Source organism: Struthio camelus, chromosome Z (genome assembly GCF_040807025.1).
Source record: "Struthio camelus isolate bStrCam1 chromosome Z, bStrCam1.hap1, whole genome shotgun sequence".
Classification (NCBI taxonomy): domain Eukaryota; kingdom Metazoa; phylum Chordata; class Aves; order Struthioniformes; family Struthionidae; genus Struthio; species Struthio camelus.
Window position 1 is genome coordinate 74,546,522 of NC_090982.1, and position 22,609 is coordinate 74,569,130.

General features: G+C 35.7%; 1 protein-coding gene across 2 annotated transcripts in view; it reads right to left on the reverse strand.

Moving 5' to 3' along the window:
• LOC138064854 (WD repeat-containing protein 70-like) overlaps positions 1-22,609 on the reverse strand; it is a 147,692-nt gene that overhangs the window by 41,424 nt on the left and 83,659 nt on the right. For both annotated transcript variants that reach the window (XM_068929068.1, XM_068929069.1), the window contains exon 11: positions 1,242-1,341. In XM_068929068.1, the coding sequence (XP_068785169.1) occupies positions 1,242-1,341 (100 nt within the window). The remainder of the gene's footprint in view (positions 1-1,241; positions 1,342-22,609) is intronic.

A 22,609-nucleotide genomic window follows, 5' to 3' on the forward strand; every position in this document is an offset into this window, starting at 1 on the left:
CTCATCTGAAAGATGTGATCTGGGGAACGTTAACGTTTAGGATCTTAGAAACAAGGCAGCAATACAAGGAACGCCGGCAGAAGGTGTCCGAAAGGAGACGCATCGGTCCGTGAAAGTCACCAATGTCACTATTCCTCAGGGACAGGGTGAGGGGAAGGATGCAAACAACCGTAGGCTGCAGCCAGCCACTCAGAGGCACTGCCCCTGCTTCAGAGAGTTTGCAGTCTACGAATACTTCTACTGTGGAATTTTGTAGATGTAATCTCATTCTGTCCACGCACCAAACTGACCAGATGTCACGTACATATGTTAGGCACAATACTGAGCCTGCATCAACATATACTGCCTCTCACTAGGCCTGCTTATTTGGCCTTGGGGCCATGCTAATGCATATACACAGCTTCTGGTTACAGCTGGTTTCCTTCCAGACAGCTTGGATTGTATGCTTACACCTGCCTGCAAAATACGGTAGACAAACCTCTAGATTAAAAGTTATCTTGAGCACAAATCATCCTACTCAATACATGCAGTGTGAATGAGTCTTCAAACAGGTCTTTGTCCTCTCAAAACTTTTACTGTTCTCTAAGACAAAAAAAAAAAAAAGCAAAAAGTTTTATCTAAACTTAATAAAACAAGCGGTTTCTTTTCCTGTCCTGTGGATATGCCAATTTTTTTTTCCTTTCTAGTATGTTTTGGCCACTCTCATCAAATCATTCCCTGATAGTGCTTATAATATAAATTAAATAAAAATTCCAGTTAGAACAGAAAAGTGCATTGCATAAGGAAGCAGCCTGAAGAATTAATAACTCCAGAACAGAGATACTCGTACTGAGAGACAATAACCTTCTAAGAACTAAAGAACTAAATAGCGAAATTTCTCTTATATTATTTTTAATGAAGCTAATAATTTCCTTTATGGTGGATTACTAATACTAGACAAGAAAACAGATCAAGAACTGTATAAAATAAACAGCACAGGTCTCTTAAAATATTTCCTGACTGCTGTAAAAATGCCCTTTCACCAGCACAGTATTTTATGGAGTATCATAACAGAAGATGTAATTTGTGAAACATTTCAGGTTTAAGTCACTAATAAGTTATTTCACTATCTTACCACCACCAAGAACAAGTACATTTAGTGATGCTATGATTTAAACAGTTTGTTTACTGAACCATTTACTTTAGTAAAAGTTAAGATCTTTTCGCATTCAACACATCAAAGAGTTCTTTCAATCACCTACCTCCCCGGCTGGCAAGGGCGGTACCATCGTAGGAAAATGTCAGGCATGAAGTGTCAGTGCCAGGGGCATGGGCTTGTCTGCAGTGGAACTTTGTATGTACCTGTTTGTCAAACAAACAAAACATTAAAAAGTTTGCTTACTTCAAGACTGGCTAAACGTTTCTTGATAGCATTTTGTGCACTTTGCTGCTATTCCTAAATTTAAGAAGAACCTGCATTTTTATTGTTAACAGGGAGAGAAGCTAAATATTTCTATAGCCTTTTAAAAATATCATGTATGCTTCATAATAGGCTTTCATACTAAGAAGAGTTTGAACGCAAAATCTAACTTTTTCCTCAATCCAATTATACAGTCCACATTCACATAGCATCAGCACCCTTGAATACTCCTACTAGTACTGAATAAAAGTAGTTATGCCTGGTTAAGATAAAAATACATCTTAAGACAGGTCTCATCACCCCTCTAAATAGACTTATAGTTTAAAAATGCCAAAATACATTATACATACTTTGGAGAGGATTTGAAAGAAGGATTGGAAGAATTTACTTTTGGTATATTTCAACCTTGCCAAAATTCTTGGCTTATAGATTTAGAACAAAGCTCAGAGATTCTGAGGTTTGTGTTCCATTTAGCTGCAGTAAAACTCAAGCTTGGGAATGCTGTATGTTCTTTTATTTTTAATGATATTCCCCTGGTAATCCTAAAGACAGACAGAAATTACTCTCAGATTAGAATCCTGTTCTTGTGTAGAGCTTTTATGTCTTAAGTCACATTTGAGTCAAATTCCCCCCAAAACTCTTCTACTAAATGTACAGAAACATCCTATGAAATCTCATACTAAATCCCAGCATTTTTGCAAAATACAGCTTTCCTGCTTCCTAGTCAAAATCAAAGGTCTTGACAAAGATACCAAGATGCTTTTCATGCACATACGTTCTTGTTAATTTAACCATTCTTCACTTTCACTGATCAATTATATCATTTTATTTTGTTATCACTAATGGAGACATCACAAAATACTTAAAAATCAGCAACATGCTCAGTGCCCGCCTAACGCTTCCACCTCTTGCAAACATCAGCCAAGATGGCCAGGCAACGTTCAAGAAGGAGGGCCTCCCTTGAAAATTCAGCTAAATTAGATCAAAATATAAGATTAGAAAATGAAAGGCAAGTGTACTCAACAAAGACTCCTGCAAAACTCCTGAGAAGCCCATCCTGCGTCTTCAAATCCCGTAACTTGCATTTATAACCAAACCGCGTTTGTACAAGAGCAAACGATCACATTCCATGACAGGGACAGGGAAGCCCAGCAAGACTGACAGCTGGCAAAAGGGGCGCCTTTTGTAAAGGTGTAAAAGAGGCAGGAGTCTGGTTTGACTGGACAGAAAAAAAGTGAAACCAATGGCAGGGCAAGATCAGATCGTTGCTAAGAGTCTAGGGAAACTGATGGAGAAAGGAAACAGTGCCATGTTTCAGAGAAAGCACAAAAGAGAACAGACGTGACAAGAACCTACAGGACAGGGCTGGAGCACCGTAAAGTGAAATTTGAATTAACTGTGTTAAACAGGCACAAAGAGTATTTCAGCATATGGGGAGATTCTGAGATTGGATAAGGAGCCCAGAGAAGTGAGGATAAAGCAAGTGACCTGGAGAGGATAAACTGGAACCACATGGGCATCCAGGACTGAAGAGGGAATGGGGTCTAAGAGGAAGGAAGAGATGAGGAAGAATCAAACTGGAAAGAGAGACAGGAGGGACTATGGAAGAAGGGAGAACAGAGGGAAATAAAGGAATTTGAGATAGATTGCGTTCTTTTTACCCACCTAGGAAATCACGCATCTCATTTAACCCTCTTTTCCTAAGATTGATTAATGTAGTTGCAAAATCAAGCATTCAAGAACTAAACATTGCCTGAGCCTGTAAAATGGAGATTAAAACACGCCATTCCTCTCATAGAGGGGAGGAAGACAAATTAATTACCTTAAAGTCCGTTATTTACCGTAGTGATGAGCAAAACAGAAAAACTATATAGAAAAGCATACATTTTGGAGAAGAGTTTGAACAGCGTGCAGTAAGTCAGATCTAGAATCACACATTGAACAGTAAAAGGACAAATTACTGAACAACTACTCACACAGTGAATACTATCCAATTTATATATTAAAAGAGAAATAGTTCTTCCGGAAAAAAAAGTAGGATGTGTTCAAATAATGCAAACGCACAGAAAGACTGAGTTAAGCTTGAGTTAACCTCAGCTATTGCTTCTCCTAATTTTTCCCCATGCATCTCACTGAGGCTCTTTTAATGGGCTATTTTGTATGCAAAAGACCCAAGCTACTAAAGTAATTGATTTTGATTACCCATCCAAATATCTGTTCTAAATTTGCTCCAAAATCTAGAGAATCTGTGTGTTATGATATTTCAATAACGATCGTAAACTTATTTTGGTGGGCAGATTTAGTCAGGTCACATAAGACATTCATTCCACAAATGACTATACAACAAACAAAAGAGGATGTAAAGCATTTAAGTTAAAAAAAAAAAAAAGTTTCAATAGGGAGGGAAAATGTAATAACCTAGTTTTATCCATATTACTTGCGTTGAGACCAAGTTTCGAAATGACTGTCACTTCCATCCATTTATGCATATACTGGAGAAATTCTAAGAACAGACTGCAATTTAGAACTGTAAGTCTGTGTTGGGGTGCTGTTTTTAAATACTAAGAGACATATTTTGCACATCCAATTACACAAAACTTCCCAAATATGTGATTACATACAGAGGATAAACTGTGAATTAGTTATCAGAAAATAAGTATTCTGTAATATTTGTTATACACTAAGAAGTAATTAAAATGATGTATTTTCTGTTTATCAAATACCATGGATGCATACAGAAATATCATAAACAGTTAATGATGACACCTAAAAAACTGACAGAAGGATCAAAATATGATATTTAGCTATTTCAAATGAATTGGAAAACGTTAGTTTGGAGTCCACAACGCTTGTCCACTCAACACTCTTACACTCTCCCCAACAATGTCACAGCAACATACATCTGCTAAAATAATGACTTTCTTCATTTTGCTACCCAAGCGACCGCAAGTTTTTTTTCTTTCGTTTCACTCGGTGTCAATTTGAAATCCCCTCTTTTTTCTTTTGTTTTCTATGCAAAGTAAAAGAAGGAAATTACTTAAGGAAATGTCCAGCCAAAGATTTTTCTTTGATGTCTTACTACTTAAAAAATACAGTAAACCCCACGTGTTCAAGAGTTTTGTTTCTCCTTACCTCCCTTTCTCTGGTAAAAAAGTATAGATTATATTTAGCATGAATTTATGATTTCATCTGATCAAACCTAAACTGCATCTCTCAGGAAATAAAACAGCTCACCTGAAAAATGTCACCCACTTTTCAATGAAGCGTCTACGCTTCTACCAACTCTTACCCTTTTTCAGCTGTCCCATATGAAAAGAGAAATAGCAACATACAGATGTCCAAGACTCAGATATTATTTGTCCCTTCATCACAAAAAAGAAAGCAGTAGAACAAATACAGTCCACATCTATCCAGCTTAGATGTTTTAGAAATTCATGTAAATTAAGACACTTCCAAAAGGCACCATAAGACTGCAATTCTGTTTGACTTTAAAAATAAATTTACTCAGTTTACCAGTGAGAAGGTTGTTTTCCTAACTTTGAGCTCTGCAAGCTTGCCCTCCATATATTATTCTGCAAAGGAATATAACCCTGAATTGTAACACTAAATCAAATATTGTAAAATGATTGAAGGTTGAACAAGAAGTTTTTACATACACTGGCAAACGTTTGGTGCAGTTTTCAAAGAAAATAATGTGTTTGGCCTCTGGCCTCTTAACATATTTAACTGATGTCTAATCTTGCTAACAAATCATTGGCAAAAAAAAAAAAGTTATCAGAACGTTTCTTGCTGGAAATACATGAAACAGAAGAACCAATATACACGTTTCAGAAGTTTGAGTCAGGGAGGGAGGGAAGGAGGGAGGGAGAGAGCATCGAATCACTAGATAGAGATATAAAGATAAATTAGGATAAAGTGTACCTACATTCCATCTCTTATCCCACTTCTTTCATTGCAGAGGTGCCCACTACTATGGAGCACTATTAATGGGCCATGCAAAATTTGGCAAGCTCAACAATCCTTAATAATTTTTAAACATTTAGCTATTTCAGCAAATTCTATAACAACACCTTGTCTTTTGCAGCTTGTTTGAAAGCATTCTAGCAAGTAACTCCATCAATGTAAACACTTTCTAGCTTTGTATTAGCACATTATTTTTATTAAGCAACTACAGCTGACTGGACTTGTGGGCAACATGAAATGACAGACAGAAAACATGAAGCACATGTGAGAAAAGAGGCAGTTTCAAGATGTATCAAAACCACTGGGATAACAGAAGAATGTGAGAGTTTGCAATATTGTCACAGTCTTCATGGAAAGAACGAGAACCAGGAGATAAAAGGAAGCCAGAGAAAGGATTAAGAAAAAGTAAGCTGTATGATTGGAGCATCATTAATGCATAACCTTTGCACAAAGTCTCAGTGGATTGAAGCAGAGCTATATGGGAAGTGAACAAGACAGCAGCCGCATGAAGAGTTTATCACAATTTAATGACCTACATCAGAGCCACATGGTTAGAAGTCTACATCGCACAAGCTGTTCTCGTTCTCCAGTATCCTAAATAAGACACGTTCAATGAAAATCAGAAGACAGATCCAGTCGGTTTGCTAACCTCCAAGATCTAAGCCACCTCCATGAGAAACACAATACATTTAACTAATGAAACTTCGGAACTTTCTATATTGTTTCAGGGATACAATGTTTCATAGTAACCTGACACTTTTTCTAATGCTTTTTCTTCCTTCCTCCCCTTTTGTTTAATGAGACAGCTATGTCCCAGCCAAGCCATTCTTCTTCCTTCTTGTCATTTACATCCTGAAGATATTTTTAAAAGAAGAGGTAGTATATAAAGGTAGCAGTAGGGAAAGCGAAATCAGTAAAACAGTGACAAAGCCTCTGCTATATCCATCTTTCTGTTTTATAAATACACAACAAAATTTACTCATTTATTAATGTTTATTTTATTCCACTAAATGCCATCTGCACACACAATCAACTATGCAACTATAGCCATCTATAGTAAAAGGAGCTTTATTCACCTATAGTAAAAGGAGCTTTATTCACTAGTAAGTGTGCCAGAAGTGACACAGTCTATTCAAGCTTATTTGCAAGCTTTATTTGCTAACTTGACACCCTCTCTTTCACAATGTGCCCTAGGTGACTGTGTTTGAGCAGGGGGGTTGGACTGGATGATCTCCAGAGGTCCCTTCCAACCTCAACCATTCTGTGATTCTGTGATTCTTTCAGCACAAGAAAGGTGTTTTCTGAACAGGGAAGGTCATTTCAAGAGATGCCTCCCATGCTCGCTTCCCTCTCTTCCACATCCAGGAGAGTTTCCAACTCAAGTACTTATACTGATCGCAAATGTGAGGCAGAAGGGCAGGACTAGCCAGGTGGAGCTACCATAAAGGCAAGTCCCAAACTATATGTGGCTTTTGAGATTAAAATAATCAATTTCACTGAAGTAAGATGGTCTCAGCAAAATAACCTAGTTGACATTGACTACATTCACTGTCAAAATTATAATAAACATAAAAGCATTCAAAGACAACGTATTATCATAGCCCATTATCAAGGTGACAAAGGCATGAGCTAAAGCTGCAAGAAAAAAAAAAAATTCACAGAAACCTCCTTGCTAGTCACAACCGAGAAAAGTAATCAGGGTTCGTGTTGAAGGTGCTCACATCAGTAACAGCCAGCAGTTACAAAGAGCTGTGATCTCAACTGACAAGAAAGAAACATTCCCAAAGAGTTATACTTTCCAAATTTCTATTTCCCCATTCAGTTACCTCTAATGAGCCAAGCATACTCACTTTGCTCTCAGCCATCACTCAGAGAAGAGATTTAACTGTACTCTCTGGATTTAGTATATCACTTCTGAATTATCTAGTCAATCTTTGCCAGCTGAATTCAGGAATTAATAATTTCTTCCCTGAGTAGCTACTTACAGACCATTGTCAGTTGCTTTTATTAAGTCTCTTTAAATGCGTTCTCTGGGCTTTCAATTTAGTTTACAGCTCTTCAGTACTCTACCGCTTCAATGCTCTATCACCACGGTGTACAAATTGGTGCTATTTAAGTAACAGTCATTAACTTGTGAAATTGGAGGGTTCAGTGTTTATGTTGTTATACTGCTTTATGATTTGCTCCCCTTTGCGATTTTCTATCTCCGTTACATTTTCATGTATCATTAGCAGACCTTAAACACTCCTCATTTCTCTAAATCCTAATTAATCCATGATGAATATGGTAACCTAACTTTATTTGCCATAACCTGGACATCTGACTGGCCATTGTATTTAACTGTCCTATATGTTTATCATATTCTCATCTGTTGCAACTAGGGTCATTTTCCGGGGAGGGTTGATATTCTGGCGGGAGGCAGGTCCTTGGGCAGGTCCTGTTTAGCTCATACACTCCATTATGGTTCAATACCTTCCAATAATCTTTAACATACATTTCATATAGAAGTGTTGCTAGTTATTTACTGTGAACGAACAGGCAAGACACTTAGCTTTTTCTTAATATTCTGCTGCTGTTCCGGAGCAGAAACAAATAATTGTATTGCAATGAAAAACCTAAGTAACCAGAAAAATAATTTAGAAAAGGTAAACAGCTCTATACCTGTTTTTAACGCCTATAAAATCATCAGTCCTCTATTATAAATCATGCATTACATTATGGAACTATTGACCGAAAAAAACCCACAAGAGTGAAATGCTTAATCTGAAAACATCAGGCTGGTACAGAAAACAACATTCTTAGATGGGCCATATAGCAGTGCAGTCAACCACAGCGAAAATTGAATTAGCATTTTCTTAATTGAAATTGATATAAAAAGCTGATTTCCATAAAATCAAAAGACTTTTCTAATATTTACACAGAAGACAACAAGGCAAGACACCCAAAACATTTGACCATATGTGGCTTTAGATAAAACAAGGAAGGCTGACTCGCCCTAAAGAAGTCTCTGAACCAGTACAGGGTGATGAGAAAGTCCTTTCTAACTGGCCTTGCTTTCTGCACCATCTACAGCTGTCAATTTTTAAGAATATTGTTTACCACGGTAGATAGTTTCTTATGGCTTCTTAACAGCATTGCTAAATATTTGCCTAATGGTTTAAAAATGAAACCCCAACTGAATGTTTGGCTGCATTGTCAAACTTTGCATTTGAGAAAATAATCTATCTTGGCCACAAAAAACGATAAATATTGCTAATAAAAATAGTCTTTGGAAACTATTCAGTTGGCTTCCTTTGAGGATTTTTATACTGCATGTGAAAAACGTATGATCATGTAAAGGAAATGTTCTTTGTATCTTTTCATAATTTATCTAACCTATCTCATCCTCACCTAGTGAATTTATGGTTTTGCTCCCTTTTTATATCGTAAATAGGGCTTCTGTAAACCAAAAAATACCCTCTTGCCTTTCATCATCTTCAAACAGACTTGCCCAGCTGTCACAGGTTCTTCTGCTTTCTCAGAAAAGAACCAAATCTGAGCAATTATTTCTTCCATAGAATTCCATTAATAACGTACACTTGAAAGATATAATCATAATACAACACCACTGTACGTCCACAGATCTCTGCGAACTCATCTATGCAAACAGAGCATTTCCCAAACCACTAGAGTTTCATTATTTAAAAGCAGCCTTTTCTCTATTTGCAATAAACAAATAGCACAAGAAAATATAAAGTGGCTACAGAGTCGTCTGTATAATGCAACTGCCCTAAGTTATTCCCACCATAATTCAACATAATTTCTCACGTTCATCCAGTCTTCAGTGTTCCCTAAGTTTAAGATCATTTTAGTAATCCTAAAGAGGCACTGTGTGAATAAAGTGAAACTTGAGTGAACATATATGGAAATCCACATTAAGCTAATCTTTCTGGTTCAGTAACACTTGAGCCAAAGCTGGTGTAGTTTGCAGTGAGTTGTCAGAGGTAGCTGCACAATAAATTAATGCACATTCTTTTTGAAAAAGTAACTAAAACATATGTATATTCCAACATGAGGGATGCATTTCTCTAAGAAATGAACAATCATGTTCACTTTTACTATTTCTTGTAACATACAGACAGTGTGTAGGTTTGGTTGCTATTGTGAACTATTGTGTGTTCTACTATTTGATTTTTCCCATAAAAATGCACCACAAACCATTCTGCCATATTTCCAATGCACGTTAATTAAAAGAACACAGATTTAAAAAATGTGCATGCAGTTTTACTTTTCGGTTGGAAAGGGGAAGGAGGAGACATGTAATAGTTAAAAAGGGAAATTGTTATTTTGCAATATGAAATATTTCAGTGACAAAATAAGCATTCTTAACTCAGAGCCTAAGTGGTTTATAAATAATGCTGTGTAAGGCTGCTGAGATTACTAGATCAATATACTTATTACTGAATTTCTAGGGCCCTACTCATCTGAAATAAAAAAGAAAAGTACCTAAAAACCAAAAAATTCCATCATCTTTCAGCAAACTAAACTGTTAGGAGAAGGGGTTGTTTCTGAGGAGTTAAAAGAAACTTTTTTTCTTCTTCTGTTACAGGTCAGTGGGGAATGGGGGTGTGGAGAGGGTTAAACAAAGGTATGTTGGCTCCAATCTGGAAGATTCAGAATTGCTAAGCGCCCTCAATTTCAATTACTTTTAACTCAGCATTTTACCTGACAAACTCAGCAACTTCTGGGTTAAGCCCCAGAGGTATGTATGAGTAAAATGTAAAAGTAAGAATCTAGCTGAGCTATATGGCTGTTAAAACAAAAGAAAGGAGAGAGAGAAAGAGAGAGAGAAATGCAACTCACGCAATCTTATTTTTTTTTTAAGCACGATTCCTGACAGTTTCACAATCATTTCTATGATGTTGCTTGTTTTCTTATATTAATCTTATATAATTCACTAACTACATAAGCAAAGATTAAAAACTATATGTTTATAAGCAAAAAAAAAAAAAACCGAAATAGTTTCAAAAATTATCTTCTGGAAGTAGTTTTCCTAACTAAATACAGTGTTACATAGAGAAAAATTATGAATTCCCATTAATCTTCAGAATTTCTGAATCCAAAATTATAGATAATAAATTTACTGGTTTCACAACATATTACAATGTTAATCACTCAAATGTTTCTGTATGTACAACACACAGTGGTGAAAGTTCTTTTGACAAAATGTGGTTTTGTCAAAGAGCATTAAGCTCAGAAACAACATATTGTCTTAAATAACTCTGGCAGTTTGAGTTTTGTGGCAGTATCAACTTCAACCTAACAAAACTTAAAATCTTTCAGGATTAAAGGTACCTTGTAAAATAAGTTAGCTTTAAAGCCAAGATTTCACTGCTTCTCCAAGATGATGCTCTGGCGTATTACAATTTGATTTCTCACGCTCAGTACAGAAATGACTTGAAAATGAGCGTTTCAATTTTAAAATCATTTCTTAAAAGACACACCTGTATATTTTTATATCTACGTGGCCAAATGCCCTGTCACGCAAAAATTCCCAGCTAGCTTATGGAGCAGCAATCAAGTACCGAAGCATTAGGTGGAATGAAAAAACCTTTTGGAAGAATGCAGCTTACTGTTTTACAGTAGCATTCATGACTGTATTTGAATCATGGGTAGCTTTTTATGTTTCACCTTTTAATAGATATTAAAAAAAGATTAGTGTTTGAATACATCACAATAGATCGTTCTTTAGTTTGGAATAACATGCTTAAGTCTTCTCTCGTCTCATTTCATATGCATAATCTGATTATTAAAACTATGGTAATGCCATAGTTTTGTCTCTTTGAAGTACAGAACCCTTACAAGATTTTTTCCTTCTGCAATTAGCCTCCTCCTCTACTGTTAATGTTGCTTCAAAACCCTCTTTTCTATTTTCTTCCTACTTCCATTTCTCTTGTGACACTCTAGTACTTCTCCTGACTCCAATTGTCTTTCATCACTAGCATACCAAAAATTCTTCTCTATCCAACAAAAGGAATGATTCCTCTCTGCTTTTTTTTTTTTTTTAATTCTAGCCTTCCAGTTTCATTTCAGCACATTATTTCACACTCATGCTTGGCAACTTCAGCCTTCCTCTCTATCAGTAGTGGCATCTTCAGAGGAGAGGGAGATCTGTGAATTGTTGTTTCTGAATAAGAGCACTAAATCACGTATCAAAAATCTCATTTGCATGATCCACTTTTTACCAAATAGCTCTGTCTCTTCCCTTCTTTCTCCATTGCTTTTTTGGTCTTTTCATCCAATCCTGCACTCTTCTGCATCTTCCTCTTCCCCTGTCACCCCAAACCCTGCTTTTATTCCATCCTCATTCCTTGGCAATCCATCATAAATTTCTTCCAGAGTCTCAACAGATTTATCCCTGACAAATCCAACAAATGCTACCCCATCCTCAGTCTCATCAGGCTTTGAAAGAAGTGCATATTCTCTATTCCCTATTCTTCACTGGTTTTTGAGGTCCAGTGTCTCCCATACACCTTCTACATGTTGGCTTCATGTTTACTGATTCCTCTGGTTCATGACTCTTTCTCCCAGTTTCACTGGCTATTCAACATTTCTTAATCCCCTTGGTCCCTGAATTTTTCTCTCTACAATGTATTGTACAAACCTTATCCACAACCATGCCATTAAACTACCTTCCAGTAAAAGGTTCATCGTTCTCTATCTGCTCAACATCTTAGTTCATCTTGACATCACTTGGTGAATGTTTAATTAGCAACTTAAGTTCAATAGGCTGAAAGCCATTCCTGATTTTCTTCCCCGATCCGCCATACCTTTCCTAAATTTCCCTGGAAGATCTAATCTTTATTAACTATTTGTCACAAAAAAATGTTGTTACATGCATCATATAGCATCATCTCTTTTCTATTACATATTATAAAGCACATGACAATAAATCCAAGCAGTAACCTGTTGCCAGTATTATTACTTTCACTTGTTTATCCTCTTACCCTCCTTCTGGTCCAGCGCCGTGATAACGGAGCTTTACTTTTAGGGCTGACTGTCACTTAACTTTGTCTTACTTAACAGCTCTACTGTACCAATGAGTTAAACATATATTCTGCCAATGATAGTAATTTCAGATTACTTTCTTAATCCTCAAGCACTTCTGTGTTTTTTCTCATACAAAGAAAAACAAAGTCTAAACCAATGAAGCCGCCACTCCCTTTTCCGTAATATATGTTGACATACAATCAACTGTCATTCAAAAATGACAAAAAAGGAGGCAAGTTACAACTGAGCATGCACACTCTCTTGAGTCTTCAGTGTCAATCCCTCACCTTCTGACGTAACCTAATCTAAACTGAAGTTTGTTTTATACATACAGATAGACAGCAGCAGACACTAGCTGAACCCTGCAACGTCCAAGCAACAACAGCGAGCTGCTTACAGTGCAGAATTCCTGTATTCATGTAGCCCTGTCAACAACTACTCCATTTAGCACCACACTTCCACACATGAAATATCAAAATGAACCAGGCTTTTGCGCATTTTGTCAAATGACAAGCCAAGAGGCTGGCAATGCACTCTCTGCTGACTACAACAGGTGTCCCTACTTGCTCAGAGCTTCGGAAAAGTCATTCAGGCTCCTGAAGGCGATATCGAATATAAGCCAATCCTCTCATTACAAGGACTGGAACACACACGTGTCCTAGCTGTGTTTTTGCAAGCCCTGGTGAAGTTCAGCCTCTGTAAAGATCACAGCAGCATGCTCTGGTGACCTTAACAATATAAACTTTGTTTATAGGTCTTGGGCTCAATTTACTCTCCAAATGAGATCACAGAGCTGCATACTGGTGAGGACAATGAAATAGGTTAGGGAGCTAGGAAACAATGAAATGTATGTGCTCTTACCAGGGTGCGTGCTGAGCGCAGCAGCCACATTCAGGGGATGTGCCGGCAGATCTTAAAAGTGTCCATAAAAAATATAGTTCACAAATATAAAATGAATCAGATTTTTTCAGAATATTTTACCCTGTACATGTGAACCAATATAGCACTTTTTAATTTGGCCATCCTTCCCCAACCTTACTGCAATGGATTACAAGGAAACTTAAATATGAATTAAGTTTTAGCACAGGACACGAGTAACTGCTTTTGGCAAAAAAACAGTCACAAGCCAAGTTTGCAAGTGATAAATACACTTGAAAAAAAATTAAATTATCAAGAGATTAGAAAGATTATACAAATTCATAAACTTTATTAAACTAGATTTTCGTTAGGAATTTGTGTTCATACATAGACACACAAAGAGAGACACCCTTTATATGTATTTATACATAATATATGAAATATATAGGTAGTCATTTCCAACTCCAAATCCAGTTCTCTATCTCATGAGAAATTTAAAACTTGGTTCAAGAAGGCAGCTGTTCCATGGATGTATCTGGTTTCAGTCTGTGTAGTATCACTGTAGTCATACGTTAAATAAAACACAGCTGGACAATGCTCCACCTATTTCACCACCCTGTCTGCTAACTGTTTAGCACAAACATCTGTTGAAAACAAACTTTATGAAATAGGGACATCATGGAAAAAAATGTTTTGCACAGAAGTTTTATTTATTTGAAAAGAAAGCCTCAGGTGCACTCAGTTAGATTTTAATTATGAGTTTTAAACCTAGAAATTAAAGAAATTTGCTCAATCAAGGCTGTCTTGCCAAAAATATACTGCTAACATAAATACTTTCCATTTCGTATGTTTGTTGTTTTCTCCTCTATAGTTGTGTAACTGCTGCCAAGAGATGGTGTAGTTGTACAGTTTATTTTCTCATCTATGAAACCATGATACATCAGTAACTTCTTTGGTTTATAATCTTACTATGCATTTTATTCAAATGTTATGCAACCTTTTTAATTAAAGAAAATTAACTAGACTCTTACTAGGTGTTCTTCCGGAATTGACAGCAGTCTATAGGGGATTAAGAGAAAGTCATTACTAAAGCACTTTTAAAAGTGTATCTTCACAGTAGCACACCTGTTAATGGACACAGCTCTGAAACAATCTTTCTACACAAGGAAATAGTTTGTTCTTTCTCAAACCTCCCTCTGAACCAAGCGGTTATTTCTATAGGCTACAGTTACATAGAAAAGCTACGCTTCATTATAATTTATCTTCATTTTTCCCAGCTTCTCAATCTCTGATTCACGGGGAACATTTTTGTATTAAAAATATGCATACATTTTCTTACTGTCATAAAACTTAGCACATTTCAAAATAATTCATATTCTCATTCTATCAAGCTTAAAAAAAAATTAAAATACACATTTGCCTGTTTCTCTTCCAGGAGTTTAACTTTTTAAAATTACGGTTAAGAAAAGGTTACATGCAAGCATCACAGAACACTAAACTATGGGTTTTCTAGGCCAGTATCAAGTTTTGGATAGTGGCCAGTGACACAAGAATTAATACATTAAAATCTCACAACTGTAAAACACAGAAGAATATTTTATTCACCTTCTGCATTAGTTCTCTGAAAAAGTTAGAAACCTGGCCAATTACTTCATTTTTTCTGAGTTGACACAGATAAAAAGAGAGTGGGGAAAATTAAGAAATAAAAATGTTTACTCTACTATAATAATGAGAAGAATTAGAAGAGAAACATAAGATACGTTTCAGAAGTTAAAAAAATTCCACACTGTGACTTTAGTTTTGAGATTTCCATGCAAAATTATCAGTATAATGAAAAAGTATTCTGTCAAAAATGGCTATTTCACTAAAAGAAAACTTGGAATTCCTTTTCTATTAAAAACAAACAAAACCCAGCCAGCTCTCAGTACAGTTTTTTAAATTTTACTTCACATGATTCTTCACAAATAAATATCCCAAAAGATAAAATTTTCTGAAAGATAAGAAATGATGAGAAAAGTGAAGCCTGCAAGAATAATATCCAAATATGAAGCCAGAAGGTGATGAAGGGCCTATAAATTAACCCAAGAGATAAAGCAAACATCTGCAGACAGAATCAGAAATACCAGCCTTCAATCAGAATATTCCACTGATGAGTAGTCATTAATTTCCTACCTTTTTTGTCGTGCTTAAATAAATTTGTCTCATCAAGCTGTAACAGCTTTCATTTCCTAATTATTCTAAAAGATGGGACTTTCAGATTTCGCTGATGAAACAAACTTAACTAAGAGTTGCACAGAAATGTACTTTTCATTGCTTTTATGAAATTCACAGTATAAACCTGCTGTCCATCTCCTCACTAGCCTCAAAAAATAGTGACATGCTATAAACTACAATGAGAAAAATCTGAAACCTAAACTAGCTTCCTAATGCCCATGCCAAGCACAACATTTTTTTCTTAATTTACCAATTCTATCATGCTTTGAACCAACAACGTGACCAGCTTGTTGAGCAGTGCATATACTACGTGAAAGTCATTTTTCTAGTAAATTAGATCACTCTTCAACTCACATCTTGATAGAACATGACACCTGTACTTATAACCTTCTGCCTCTACACACTTTCACTTACTCACAAAGTTATAAAACAAAAACATAAATAATGTAACAATATAATGTAAAATATATATTAAATAAATATATAAAGAAAATTTTATATAAAATAACAGAAGTCAGGTCAAGAAGGCTCCTGTATCCATTTCTGTTTAATGATTATTCATGTTACATTACTATTAATAATACAATATTAATAAAGCTAATCATATGACTATAATGCTTATTATTTTCTTCTAAAATTGTCATTTTTAATTTATCTTTGTAAGTTGCACTGTTAGTCCTTTAAGTAGTAAATCAAAGACAGATATGTATCATTGTGGGATAAGCCTCTCTGCTTTAACCATCCACGAATCCAAAATAAAATCCTTTATGCTTTTTCATCAGGGTGTGACAGAGTTTTAAGATTTAGAATTGCCTTTCATCACTATATTAGATAGTGCAAACATTTAGATAGTTCTTAACTATAAACTGTTTATTACATAAGAGAGAAATGCACTTAGAAATACAGCAGGACACATTTTATCTTAGCTTATGATTGTCAGATTCTTTACTTCTGCTAGTTTCAGGGTACAGATAGTGATGTACTGGCTAAACCAGACGTATACAAAAAGGAATAATATATGAATCTGTTAATATCTGCTGCTGGCAAGGTTGTGTGTGATTTCCAGTTTCTGGAGCAGAGGTCTGGCACAAATACATATGGAAAGAAAGGGTGGGATATTATGGATATGGAAAACTTACCTTAAGTTTGAAAGGGAAATATAGTATATTTGGATATCTTTCATCTCATATTTACACAAGAAATTTCCAGATGTAGCCAGACTGCCCTCTTCAAAGCATGAAGCATGTTACATGCTTGGGGGAAATTGATTTGCCTGGTGTTTAGTTGCAGCAGTGCTATTCAGCAACCTTTAATAGAGATAATTTACAATGACTCTTCTTAATATTGGTTTGTTTCGCTGAAAATATTTGAATGCCATGAAGATGTCAATATATATCTAAAACTCCATATAAGTAAAATCAAAACAAAACATTCACATAGGCAAGTGAACGTTCCACGGCCCAAGTGATGAACCAAATCTAGCCGGTGTGAAAAGAGAACGATGTCGGAACGTTGCAAATCATCACGTGCTAAAGGCACATTACGATCTCCGCACCCTGCAACTGGGCAAAGGTCCTCTTCCCAAAGCACAGGTATAAAGGATCCTCAAAGGATTTTCCAATTAATGGAGAAAATATTTACAGCAAGTCTTAGATCTTACTACTAGTTTTCATTACTCTGTCTGGCAACATCAGCTGTAGGACATCATTAAGGACAGCAAAATACAGCTTACAAAAAAATTTCCAAATAACACCCGGGCTTGGATACCCAGTCTAAAACAAAAGGGTCACCCCGTATAAGCCAAAAAAATTTATCTTACAGGATCTTTCTGCATCATCTAACCCTCTGCTGTTAGTTGTACAGTATTTCTCAAAATGGCTCCATTGTTTGCAAAACTTTTCACCTCTGAAAACACTGCCTTAAAAACTTCTCTGCAGTCATATTCTGCAATACAAAACTAAAGCTTACAAAAACCCTTTCAAAGCAAACTATAACTAAATATAGAAATGTATTTATCTTACATCTATAAATCATGCAATTATTTGGAAAATACTTTTAACATGAGTATTAGCAATTAAAAAGGTACAGAGTTGAGATCTGCTTAACTTCAGTATATACTGCAACATCCCACTTTGCTTCCCCTTGTATTTTGCGGCTAGGGTGGCTTAGGGGCATGTGGAAAATTGGTTATTGGGATTACTACATCACTTTTGGGGACATTCATGTGGGCAGTCTATTTGTATAGTGTAAGATTTCATTACTGTTGTGCATTTTAAGTTCTGTAAAATCACTTAAGAGCTTTAGCTAAGTAATTTAAAACTGATTAAAATACATAAATTGTTGTAGCAATTTAAAATCAAAGTAGGGGTTTAAAACTGGAAAAGGAAAAACACTAGTAAAGCAATAGTTCACCAATACTGTAGTAGATGCTTGCTTTCGAGAAGGAGATAGCTGGCGAAACAGATTGAAGAACAGCTGAATATACCACGAAATCTTTTATGAAACAAGAAAACAAACAAATTAATCAACTAGCTATCAATCTCTCCTCCCCCCCCCACTGAATCAATTTATGTTTAATGAGAAGAAAGGCTGAAAATCATAGAACACTGTAAATTTCCTGTTCAGATTTATACCATATAAAAGATAAACCTATCACTGATATATCTGTCCAAGCTAATTCTTTACTAATTCTTTACTACTTACAGTGCAGTTATCAGACACCTAACAGCTTATAAAAATGAGCAAGGTAAACAGGGTTCCTAAACCCTTTAAAAAGATCTCACTTTATTAATAGAGTTTGAAACAAACAAACTTTTGGGCGTACAGGATGTTTTTCTTGTTCTTGAAAGGATGTAAAAGACACCATCGCTCCTTACAAGATTTGCCTCCCCAACATCCTTATTGAAATTATTGCATCACGACTACAACAATATTCCCATAAAATACATGAAGTGTGAAACTGAGAAACAGGATTCAGTGCGTCACCTGCAGAGAAGCTGTTCAGGTACTACAGGGCTGAATGTACCCAGAAAAAGCTGAAGGAGACATTCTCCTCCATCACATAAGAGGTAGCTTCATCAGGTGGTTTAAAAGACTAAGAAAGACTAATAAAAAAGGTTATTCTTTCTCATCCTTGTAAATCTTAACTGTAATCAACGAAGAACATCTTGATCTGTTTCCATTTAGTGTGAAAAATGAGGGGAACTTTCTATGTTCATGAGTTGAAAGGAATTTCAATCAAATCAAAATCACAGCACATTGTTAATCTGCCCATCGAGTATACTGATAGCCTTTACAAAAGAGACTTCAGTCTTTCAACATCTCTATAAAAAGAGGTATTCCCATTTCTAGACGGGAAAGTCAGGCCATACAGAGGTTTAATGAGCGCAAAACGCACATAATTCTTGATATGAAAGATGTGCTCCATGGATCAGCTTGCTCAGCAGTGTGCAATACTATCAGTCCTGCAAAACATTCTGAACGGGTAAGCTTAAGGTCAGTAATTTGAACTGCAGGTAAATCTAGTGGTTTTACTGCACTCTCCTGTGAATCAATAATTTTCAAGGTCCTGTCTTATTTATGATCAGCTCTCTCCAACTCTCCACATTTGCCAGACACTCCTCTTCATTTTTCAGAATATTTAAATTAAGAGTGTTATACTATGACTGACTATTTCACACTATTGTTTCCACTATTCACTGGAAGTTTGAAGGAAGTTATTTTTTATGCCCTTTGAAGCTGTTATTTTAAGCCAAGTTGACAGCGTTCATAATATTTCAAACAAGTTGACAAATAGTTCTGCTAATGTGCACTGTAAATGCACATGTACATGAACCTTAAAGAAAAGCCATGCACTGACAAAATAACATACATGAGAAAATAATACAGATTTATGACAAAATGAAAAAAACCCTGCGAGGCAGGTGATTATAATGGATCATGATCATACTGAGGAAGTTTGGAGAAAGGCAAGGCAGAGCTGGAATGCATTTGGCTAATTTCAGCATTAGCAAGTTACCAATGTCAGGTTCATGGAGACAAAAAAAAAAAAAAAAAGTGTTCTTCCAAAAGTGTTTTTACTCTCACTACATACAGCTGGGAGACTTGGAATTGCACCAAAAAGACAGTGGAAGCAGAAAACTGAATGAAATATTCACAGTGTGTGTGACTAGTCAGAACCAAAGAAGGGAAACTGATCACACATTCGTCAGGCACAACACTATAATTAAGAAAAAAGGTAAACGCCTAAGGAGCCGTAAGCGCCTTAGAAAAATCAGTTAACTCATGACACTAACTCCCAACAAACAGCTACTTTGATTCCAAACAAGAAAAAGACACAGATGACAAAAAATGGGATAGAAAGGATCCTTTAAAAAAATTATATATATGTACACACTTATATAAGATTTTACATATATACTATACATATATTTATGTATGTATTCAAAGAATTATTTAATAGCACCATTCTGGACAAAGTCCTCCACTGTTGAGCAGTGAATACAGCGTTGCCAAGGCAGAGAGGAGAAACCCACTCTAAAATCTGTTTTTACCACAGTGTGCCAAGATCAGGGTTTACAGTGACTACAATCCGAACCCTGCTCACTAGGGCAAGTCCGTGCGTCACATAAACACCCTGAACATACTGCCAGTGTCTCAGTTTATTAATTAACCCCATGAGGTGACCGCACAGCAGGCTGGATTTTGTATTTGTTTGCCCTTCGATAAGACTGATACCAGCAGGATTCTTGTGGGCAGGTGTGAAGCTCTCAAGTCATGCCTAACTTAAAATACCTTCCTGAATTTGTCACTTTTTCTGCTGCATATGTGCCAAATCCATAATCTACAATAATAATGCAAGAATCATTCCTAATTGATCAAACATAAGAAACTATAACAACAATTTTCTCCCTTCAAACTCTAGTGATTTTTGTTACAGACTCAATATAGCCTTTTTAGCCTAAATACAAATGCTGCCTTAATTTTGATTTGAAAAAGAACTGTACTGTAATACAGCAAAATCTGTGTACAGAGCTCTATACTGTTTCAACAAAGTAAAATAATATTTGATGGATTGGAAATTAAAAATTTCTTAAAAAATCCAAAGTTAATATTTCTCCTATTTAATTCTTCAGACAGCTTAGCCCTAGCTTCTCGATTCTCACAACTTTCTTCGCCTGTTTTCCTGCCGCATCTAAAGTTGTTCGCACCCCCAAAACTGCACCACGTTGATATGCCTTGAACATTTATTGTTCCCCTTATCAAGCAACTCTGCATCCTCTGCCAGGCTTTTAAGTGCCTTCACCATTCCCCTGAGGACTCAGTCCCATCCTTCTCTCCCTAAATCCTACATTGAACACTGTTAGTGCTTATACAGTCACATGTTCCTTGTTTTTTTTTTTTATTTCCACTCTAATAATGTCAGCTGAAGGTTTTTTTCTTTTTTTAATTATCTTATTCCACCAAGGTGCCTTTTGAAATGCCTGATTTTAACTATAAACACAGATTTCCAAGGGGTACTGGCAGCTTTAGATAAGAGTGCCACTAAAACATAATTCACTACTGCTGCTTGTGGAGAAGCTTGAACATTTCTTAATGGCATCAACAAAAGTGAAGACGAAAATTCTGTAGACTTTAAAAATACAAATTCAAGGACACTATCAGCTTTGTTTCCACTAGGAAATCACTTTAGGCTGGCATTGTTACACAGGGGTCAGCAGTTGAAAACTGCACAAGATGCACAGGATATATCTTTAAATTATTCATAACCACCTTAAACTGCACTCAATCAGCATTGCAATATGTCATCTTATAGACACACAAAAGTTCAAAAGGAAAAGCACATGAAAAAGCAGACTACCAAGAGCACTATTGTTAAAGCTACACCAGAAAGCTTAATATTTCAATACTGTATATGTTAAAATAAACAGCATACACAGGTGATGAAAGCCAGTCTCTGAAAAATTTATTATTCTGTTAGAACAAGTTTACACTCAGGATGAATTCTCAAGCTTCATGCCATTAGGAAGTTTTACTAGGTTTATAGTGGAAATAAAAACAGAAATAAAAATAGATGACAATCCAAAAATACAGGCTGTACTTTGAATATGATCAACCAGCATTCTTTTCCTTTATATCTGTACATTTCCCCTTGCCCTCAACAACCAAATTTCATTCAGTCTTTGTGAAAAGTTCCCTAGATTGACTGTTTTTGCTTTTAAAATCAAATGTTTTGAAGGACGAAACTGAACAGACTAACACAAATTACACTAATTCAGTATTACTTCCCCAAACCCATCCTATTGTACTGGAGACGGAAAGCTTTCAAGGATTTATGATGTCAGTTTGAGTCTAAGGATTTTTTTATTTTTTTAACCTATTCTTGCACATTCTTATTGTTGGCTTCCAAACAAACTGACCCTAATCTCATTTTCTCCTCCTACGCATGCCATAAGCACTTACCCCACTGAAGTCAAAGGGACATGAGACTGGGGACCACTTTCTTGGATAAGAGGGGTACAGGCAAGATATTTAACTGTTAATCTAAAAGGCAGTGAAGTTCTGACTAGAGAATGTGTATTGCAAATTAAGCCTTTGGAACTGGACTAGTTTGTAAACTCTGCTATCCAAAGCGAGAGAGAGCACTGATTGTTCCAAACTTTGAATGATAAAGTAGTAATACGAATTTTACGTATCCTTTGTTACTTAGATTTGTAACTACTAGAAATACAATTTTAAGTTCAATAGGAACAGGACAATTAAATTGGAGACAGAGTCTATTTCATCATTTAGCACATATTTAAAAAATTATAAACCGTTCTAATTCTGACTCCGTCTGACCACACTGCATTTCCAGAGATCGTTCAACTTTGCGTTAATGTTAAACTTTAAATACCAAATATTATATTTTCCAAAATGTAATGTGCACCATTATACTTACCCACTTGGATGCTGTTCTCCTCTGTATATTATCTAGATGAGTAACTCATTTCAGTACGAAGTTGCATGAATTACTACTTAATGTATTTAACATTTCAAATAAATATGGAAATATAACTTTTTAATTACTTAGCAACCAACAGGAAATGACAGCTTTTTCCAGAAGCATCACATCTTAAATTAATAATACTCTAAATATAGGTATGT